This window comes from Dipodomys ordii, unplaced genomic scaffold, assembly GCF_000151885.1.
Source record: "Dipodomys ordii isolate 6190 unplaced genomic scaffold, Dord_2.0 Scaffold113, whole genome shotgun sequence".
Taxonomy (NCBI): Eukaryota; Metazoa; Chordata; class Mammalia; order Rodentia; family Heteromyidae; genus Dipodomys; species Dipodomys ordii.
Window position 1 is genome coordinate 2488361 of NW_012267329.1, and position 9290 is coordinate 2497650.

Below are 9290 nucleotides of genomic sequence, written 5' to 3' on the forward strand. Positions count from 1 at the left end.
GAACACAGTGTGTGTGTGTGTGTGTGTGTGTGTGTGTGTCCTGGGGCTTAAACTCAGGGTCTGAACACAGTGTGTGTGTGTGTGTGTGTGTGTGTCTGTGTGTGTGTGTCCTGGGGCTTAAACTCAGGGTCTGAACACAGTGTGTGTGTGTGTGAACACAGTGTGTGTGTGTCCGAGAGAGAGAAAGAGAGAGAGAGAGAGAGAGTGTGTGTGTCCTGGGGCTTAAACTCAGGGTCTGCAAGGCTAGCATTCTACCACTTGAGCAACTCCATTTCTGGCTTTTTGGTGGTTAATTGGAAATAAAGAGTCTCACAGACTTTCCTGCCTGGACTGGCTTTTAACCATTATCCTCAGATCTCAACCCCTTGAGTAGCAAGAATTACAGGCATGAGTCACTGGTGCCTGGAGTACCCTGTTTTTCCTGGTTAATTGGAGATGGAATGTGGTGGACTTTTCTGTGGACTTTTTTGCTGAAGGATGGCTTCAAAACCTTGACCCCCCAGATCTCAGCCTCCTGAGTAGTTAGAATTATAGGTATGAGTCACTGGCATTAGGCTTGTTTGATTTTGAAACAGTATCTTGCTATGTATCCAGTTTGACCTCAAACTCATGAGTGCAGGGATTTCAGAAGCATACCACTAAACTGGGCCAGAAGGAAAGACACTCTTTTTTAAAAAGGAGATTTATTTATTTTTATTGTAAAGATACTGTACAGAGGGGTTGCAGTAATGAGTAAGGTAATGAGTGTATTTCCTATTTTATTTATTTTTATTGTAAAGATACTGTACAAATGGGTTGCAGTAATGAGTAATGTAATGAGTGTATTTCCTATAGAGCATTGTTAGCACCTCTGTTTTTTTCCTACTATCCCTTCCCCTCCCCCCTCTAAGTTGTAAAGTTTGTTTCAACATAGTGTCAACATGGAAAGACACTCTTTAAAAGCATGAATTGACATATGAAACTTTTAACAAGATGTTTTGCTTTGCTTTCTGGCCCAACAAAGAAAAGTCAACAGAATGAACATACAGCCTACAGAATAGGAGAAAATTTTGTCAGGATTCATCAGACAGAGGGATAACTTCTAGAACTATAGGAGTTCAAAAAGGTAAACAATAAAAGAACAAGTAATCTAATAAAAAATGGGGAAATGATCTGAATAGATACTTCTCAAAAGAAGCAGTGTAAAGGGCCAACAACTATGTGAAAAAAAATGTTTTAACATTTTTAGCCAAGAGGAAACTACAAATCCACACCGAGATTTCATCTTATCCCAGTCAGAATGGCTATTATCTGGATAAGAAAATAAAAACAACAAACACTGGTGAAGTGGTGGACAAAAAAGAAGCCCTAAACACTGTTGATAAGATGTAAATTAGAACAGCCCTTTATAAGTCTCGGTATGAGAGTCCCCATAAAAAAACTAAAGGTAGGACTGTATCATTCCTGGGTTTATACCCAAAGGGGGGAAAAAAGCTAGCTGGATGCCGGTGGCTCATGCCTATAATCCTAGCTACTCAGGAGGCTGAGATCTGATGATTACGGTTCAAAGCCAGCCTAGGCAGAAAAGTCTCTGAGACTCTTATCTCCAATAAACAACTAAGAAAAAGCCAGAAGTGGTGCTGTGGCTCAAGTGGTAGAGCACTAGTCTTGAGCACAAAGAGACTCAGGGACAGTTCCTAGGTCCATAGTTCAAGCCCCAGGACCAGGGAAAAAAGAAAAAGAAAAAAAGCCAGCAGACAACAGAGAAACTGCACACCCATGTTTATGGCAGCCCTAGTCAGAATATTCAAACTTTGGAGTCAGTCTAGGTGTCCACCAACAAATGAATGGATAAAGAAAATATATGTGCGTGGGGTGTGTGTGTATGCATACCCCCCACATACACACACAAAACACAAAACCACAACAGAGTATCATTTACCCACAATAAATGAAATCATGTTATCTGTAGAAAAATAAATGGAACTATGTTAAGTGAAATAAGTCAGAAAGACAAATGTACCATATGTCTTTTCATATATGGAAGCTAGAATGGAAAAAAAAGACAACCTGGAAACAATAGAACTACTAGGGAAGGTTAAGCAGATTGGGGGTAGGAAGGAAAAAGGAGAGGGTAAATTGGGAAAAGGGTACGAGAGTAGTTAGGAAAATGGATACCACTGACATATATCAACTTATAAAAATGTCACATTGAAACCCACAATTGCACAAATATTCACCAATAATTTTTTAAAAAGCCAAGCACTGAATACAAGCTCAATTCTAGGCTTACTTTTCTGGGCCTTCCATACAATTCAGAAGTCTGTTGCTATGAAAGGGACTTATGGCACAACTGCTTAGGAATTATGATGATGGTATTTACATTACCTACTCTCATAGGAAGGAAAAATGGTATAATATAGAAGAGAGGACATAGAATTTTAGGCTTTCTGATTGGATTATCTAAGGATTTCTAGTTATATACATATTACGCAGAAGACTAAACATGACAAAAAAAACCTAACCCTGAGATAATTGTTACCCCAAAAATGTATACAATGTTTATGTAGCATATTGATGTAGCATATGTATACATGTCAATCCACTGAATAATCATCAAAGACTCAATATAGAGTACTATTTAACTCAAATGAATTTTGCCTTTAATAATATATACTAACTTACATATCACTTAGGAAAGTGGCCTGACATTTCTATAAATGGCAATACAATTAATTTTATACAGATGGTACAACTGATTTATCAATAGCCATATGAACTATGTATTTCTGACATGAGAAACTATGTCTTTTCCCAGCCAACAATATAAAATATTTTTTGCATGAATACTTACTGCCAAAGCAATCCATATGTGCAGTTGTGTGTGTTCTTGTTTCAGAATACTGATAACTTCATCTCCCTCTGGTAACTGATCGAAGTCAAGTTCAATAACCTAAAACAAAAATGGGGTAGGCTTTACCTCTTCTTTTTTTTTTTTTCTGTCAGTCAAAGGACTGTGGGCCTGGGCTCTGTCCTTGAGCTCTTCAGCTCAAGGCTAGTCCTCTACTACTTAAGCCACAGCACCACTTCCAGTTTTCTGGTGGTTAATTGGAGATAGTCTCAGGCACTTTCTTGCCCAGGCTGGCTTTGAACGGCCATCCTCAGAACTCAGTCAGTCTCCTGAATAGCTAGGATTATAGGTGTGAGTCACTGGTGCCCAGCTCTTATTTCTTTTTAAGACTCATTTTTTTTTTCCATCCTTTGCTGCTGCTCTTCTTCTTCTTCTTCTTTTTTTGCAGGTCCTGGGGCCTGGGTGCTGTCCCTGAACCTCTTTAGTGCTCAAGGCTAACTTACTACCGCTCAGCTACAGTGCCACTTTGGGCTTTTTTGAGTAGTTTATTGGAGATATGAATCTCACGGGACTTTTCTGCCCCGGCTGACTTCCAAGCAGGATTCTCAGATCTAAGCCTCCTAAAGTAGCTACCATTACAGGTGTGAGCCACCAGCACCCGGCTCTTTGCTGTTTTTCTTAAGTGTCAGTACACAGGTGCTCACTTTCAACAGAGAGAGCAAATACACGTCAGTATTTTGGAAACACATGCCAAATAGTGTACTGTATTAGTAAACTAAACGCAGAGAGAAGCAAACAAATCCTGCTAGTTGTCTCCCTATCACTAGTCCCATGAAACTCTACAAGTCAAATCACAAAATCCTACTTAACCTGTAGTTCAAATAAAAGCGTCGTTAAGAATCCTGAAAACAGATGCCCTGGGTCTGCCACTTTGAGAAACATGATCCTAGAGGCCATGCAAACTCGAATGCCAACTGTACACATCAATCACGGGCATGATTTGTGTCACAGGCAATCCTGAATGTGGGCGCAGACGCACACGCACACACTCACACACAAACGAGAACATGTTCTGGAAATCAGATAAAGGTAATAGTGAGCCTTGTGAACAGACTCAAGACCACTCGGTGAATCATATCGCAACACGACGTCTCAAATGAGCAAAAAGTAAAGTCTGAAATAAGCAAGAATACTTAACATCAAAGCCGAGGGCGCTATTCAGACAAGGCCACCTCAGAAGGAGGTTGTGGTACTATACTGAGAGGGGTGCTTGATGCCACACAGTGCTAGTCGCAGCGGTATCTTCAGCTCCGTGCGAAGCTTTATGATACAATTTCCAAGGCGGGGTGGGGGGGGCGATCTCCTGGGAAAGGACGTGGATCCCGGCGGGGGCATCAGCGTCCACCTTCGCCCTCCAGGAGGCGACCCCTCTCACTCCACGGCGCCCGTGGATTCCGAGCCGGCGGCGTGTGGTCAAACACGAGCGGCATGCGTGTGTGCGGGGGGGGGGGGGGGGGGGGGGGGGGGGACACTTGGAAGAACTTCCCCGCTGACCCGCACGCGGCGGCAGGACATGGGGTTCCCGGCCCCGGAGGGCGCGGGGGCCGAGGAGGCAGCGGTTCGGTTCCGCGCATCGCCCGGGAGTTCCGATCAGGGGCCCCCGAGGAAGGACGGTCCGAGGGGCTCGGGGTCGTCCAAGTTCACGGCCCCCCTCCGCACTCCCGCCCGACACTCACCTCGTCAGTGTCCCGGAGGGGAATCTCGATGGATCCCCGCGACATGATGGGACCGGAGCACCAGCGGGCGCCTCGCCCCGCCGCTCTGCGGTCTACAGTCTTCGCTTCGGGCTCACCCGGAGCTCAGCCACCGCTCGGGATCCGGCTGCGACCGCCGGCCCGCGGCGCCGCCGGAGCTCGGGCTTCGCCTTCCAGTCAGCCGATTAAACAACGAACGAGCGGACGGCGACCGGCCACTTCCGGGGCCCCGCCCCCTCTGCCCCGGAAGCACTGCCCACGGGAGGGCGCGCCCGACGCGAGCTCCACCTGTGGCTCTGGTGGTCCCCTCTTTGGAATGACTGCTCCAACCCTCGCAGTGCGTAGGATGCAGGTGGCGGGAGAACGTTGGGGCCTTTACAGTGCGGAAGGAAGAACCTAGCGCAGTCGCGGATCCAAACCCGAGCTCGGGAGGCGTAACTGCTCCGACCCAGTGGGCGGGGCCTCCGACGTGGCCGCAGTGGGCGGGGCCTCCGACGACATGGCCTCAGTGGGCGTGGCCTGACCAGCCTTGTTAGCTTCGGGAGCTGGAAGCGGATAATCCGGTTCTGTCATTTTCTAAAAAACATTTGTTGTAAAGGTGATGATCAGAGGAGTTACAGTTACGCCAGTCAGGTCATGAGTACATTTCTTTTTCAACAGTATCCACCCCCTCCCTCATGTTCTCCCAGTTTTTCCTCTTAGCACCAGTCCTTGGTGCGAATTGTGCCGGTGATAAATTCGTGATCACTTTACATCGCATTGCGGCGAATGCCGTGATCACGGTGTTAAGACTCGAGTTTTTTTTTTTTTTTAAGGTATACTTCTTTTGAAACACATTAAAAACAATCTACTGTATTTTTAGTTTAATCAAATTGTGGAAGAATTTAATTACACCTAGTCAATGTTCTGATTAAATTCTAAAATTCGATTAAATTTTAATCGATAACTTGGTTAAATTGTAGGAGAGCATGCTTAAATTGTATCAGTGTCTTTTTCACTACATCAGGGAAGAATCTTATAAACAAATTTGTTTTATTTGCCAAGTGTTCAGTGAATCCCCCTCCCCCCCCTTTTTTTTAATGCTCATTACCTCTAATGAGCCCAAACCACCCTCATCACTTGTTTGGTTCACTGCAATAGCGCCTGTATTTACCCACATTTCCGTCCAACTCTGGTCCCAAGCACCAATCCAGCATCAGCCATGTTGCAGACTGGTGGTTAATTGGAAATTAGAGTCTTACAGACTTTCCTGCCCAGGCTGGCTTGGAACATCAATCCTCAGATCTCAGCCTCAGGAGCAGGTCGGCTTACAGGCATGAGCCACCTGAAGCCAGAATGGAACCTATTTCTTTGTGGACAATGTCACCCCTCCCCTCGCTCTCTCCTTGTTTTTCCCTCCCATTTCCACCTACAAGTTGTATAGTTTATTTTCAACATAGTATCTACTGGGCATCACTGGAGTATTTGCTTACCTTTTGTCCGTTTATTCCTATGCTTCCCCTTACCCACCTAAAGACAAATAAATGAACAAACAAGACAGAAAGAAAAGCAGTAACAAAGAGAAAACCTCGTTTCCATTTTCTGGAGTTCAATATATATTATTGTATATGATCAAAAACTCATAGGTGTTGCACCTTTGTGCTCCTCTTCTAAGAGTATGCTCCTTTAATCTCATTGTATGTGAACGCCTAGAGTCCTGTATAATTGATCATATCCTGGGATATTTTCGATCTAGATTCCACATGTATCATTTGTCTCTCTGAGCTTGCCTTACCTCACTTAACATGGTTTGTTCTACAGTCCATCCATTTCCCTGCAAATGACACAATATCTTTCTAATGGCGGTGTAAAATTCCATTGTGTACAGGTACACATCTTGTTTGATCCACTCATCTATCGTAAGGCATATGAGCTAATTCATAACTTGGCTGTTGTGAATAATGCAATAATGAACATGGATGTACAAGTGTCTTTATGGTATCCTGGCTTCTGGGTAGATGCCCAGCAGTAGTATGGCTGGGTCATAGGGAAGATCAATGTTTAACTTTGTGAGGATCCTCCAGACTGCTGTCCAGGGTGGTTGTAGTAGTTTACATTCCTACCAACAGTGCAATAGGGTTCCTTTTTCCCACATCCCCGCCAACATTTCTTGTTCGAATTCACAATGTTGGCCAATCTAACTGAGGTGAGATGGAATCTCAGAGTTGTTTTGATTTGTATTCCTTTATGGCCAGGGATGTTGAGCATTTCCTGAAATGTTTCTTTGCCATTCTTTAGGAGGGGTTGGTTCCTTGAGTTTTTGTATTTTGGTTTTTACTGATTCTTAATCCATCCTTTTAATAAACATACCACTGTATTCTGGGACTTGCTAGAGCAGAGAAAAAAAAATGCACTCCAGTGAGAATTCTCTTCACTTAGCTGATTTTATGCTTAAAGAAGTATAATTTAAGAAATTCTTTCCTAACACTCCTATCTATTTATCCCCATAATTTGTGTGGAAAATCAGCTTGGCTGTGTATTTGTGGCTGGTGAAATTAGTGGCTTCAACAGGATGCAGAACTTACCTGGTTGATTGGTATGTTTGTCTGAGCAGGTCTCCAAGGCAGGTCACAGCTATGTACCTACGGTGGGGGGGGGGAGGGAGGGGTAGGAAGAGGGTGCAGCTGACTCTGTTTACAGAGGGGGAAAAAAGACATTGGATCAAAATGTCAGCATTATTTTTTATTTGAAGTCCTTTTGTTTTGTCAGGAAAAATTCTTTTCCAGTAGAAACAGCATTTTAAACTCGCTTTAATTTAGGATGGAATAAGGGAGAGGTTTTCAAGTTTCAGAGACAGAGCCATCCCTTGAGCAGTATTCCTGAAGCTTTCTAGTGTTGGAGACATCTCCCAGAGATGGAATTAAAACTGATTTCTGGGCCTCTTCTTCAACATCGGATTCTCAGGTGTGGGGCAGAGTGGATAGTTTTCATTTCTATAGAGTTTGCAGCTGAGGGCTCGTTTGGAAATCACTAGTTAGAGAACTCAAGGTAACAGTAGCACAGATTGGGCCAGAGCAAGGGAAGTTCTAGTTGTTTAAACACTGTGTCAGATGCTGTCATGTCACTTTGCACACATTCTATTTAATTGGTACAACACCCTACATGCTGGATTTACTTATGATGGACACTTTGAAATTGGCTTTGATAAAAATTCTGCCAAGAAGATTCCTGTCCATCTATACCAAAATTAAATTCTTTGCTATGTGAAAGGATCTGTGCCTTTTCAGGCTTGTTTGTTTATATTGGTCCTGGGGCTTGAACTCAGGACCTAAGCTCTGTGCCTGCACACAAAAGCTCAAGGCTGGGGTTCTCCTAACATTTAAGAGTCCCATGGTCTTTCCTGTTCAGGCTGGCTGAGATTTCAGCTTCCTAAGTAGCTAGTCAGCCACTGGCACTGGGCTTGCCTTTCAGTTTTGATAGTTTAACCTGCAGTAAAATTGTATGTGGGACTGGGGATATGATTCCATGATTGAATGTGTGCTTAGCATGAGCAAAGGCCCTGGGTTCTGTTCCTGGTGGGTAGAATTTCTTCTCACTGGTTTCTTGTGTGTGCACGTTCCAGTACTGAGGCTTGGACTCAGGGCCTGGGCACTCTTCCTTAATTGTTTTGCTCAAGGCTAGTGGTCTTCTACTTGAGCCATTTCTGGATTTCTGGTGGTTAATTGGAGATATGAGTCTCACAGATTTTCCCGCCCAGGCTGGCTTCTAACTTCTGTCCTCAAATCTCAGCCTCCCCAGGAGCTAGGATTACAGGTGTGAGCCACCAGTGCTGGCTCTCCCTGCCTCTTATTGAGAGCAGGTAATAATAACTATGCCTCCCTCATATCCCAGCTAGCACTGAAGCACATTTGCCAGCTGGATAATGTTATTTACAAGCCTCTGACTATTTTAATTCGCACTTCTTTAATTACACCTGTCTGAAGTAGAGAATCTTTTTGTATATTTACAATCTTTCATATTTTTTAATGGAACATTCTGTCCTGGGTACAATTTTCTATTGAGTTCTTTTTTTGTGTGCTTATTTATGCCAATTCTATTTAAGTTAAGGAAAAGAACTGTTTGATAAATATGCTTTCAGTATGTTTTCCTTATTTTTGAAGTTAAGGTTTTTATATCATTTTTTTTCTTTTTGTATCCAAGTTTAGATAGCTATTTATATGAATTTATGAAGGCTTTTTTATTTTTATTTTTTGTTAGTCTTGGAGCTTGAACACAGGGCTTGGGCACTGTCCCTGAGCTTTTTTGCTCAAGGCTAGCACTTTACTACTTTGCACCAAAGTGCCACTTTCAATTTTTTGATAGTTAATTAGAGTTAAAAGTGTCTTGGAGCTGTGCGCTGGTGGCTCCTGCCTGTAATCCTAGCTACTCAGGAGGCTGAGATCTGAGGATCGTGGTTCAAAGCCAGCCCAGGCAGGAAATTTTGAGACTCTTATCTCCAATAAACCACCAGAAAACCAGAAGTGGCGCTGTGGCTCAAGTGGTAGAGTGTTAGCCTTGATCTGAAGAGCTGAGAGACCAGGCCCAGAGTTCAAGCCCCACAACCGACAAAGAAAAAAATAAATAAATAAAAAAGAGTCTCATGGACTTTCCCAGTTCAAACTTTGATCCTCAGATCTCAGCCTCCTGAATAGCTAGGATTACAAGTGAGAGCCACTGGGCTGGGAAAG

At 43.6% G+C, this 9290-nt stretch overlaps 1 protein-coding gene across 1 annotated transcript in view; it reads right to left on the reverse strand.

Moving 5' to 3' along the window:
- Ctr9 (CTR9, Paf1/RNA polymerase II complex component) overlaps positions 1 to 4911 on the reverse strand; it is a 32824-nt gene extending 27913 nt beyond the window's left edge. Inside the window, exons 1-2 of the mRNA XM_013028778.1 lie at positions 4567 to 4911; positions 2834 to 2932 (exon numbers count right to left, since the gene is read on the reverse strand). Coding sequence (XP_012884232.1) covers positions 2834 to 2932; positions 4567 to 4611 — 144 coding nt within the window. The 5' untranslated portion in view covers positions 4612 to 4911. The remainder of the gene's footprint in view (positions 1 to 2833; positions 2933 to 4566) is intronic.
- Positions 4912 to 9290: the final 4379 nt, after the last annotated feature.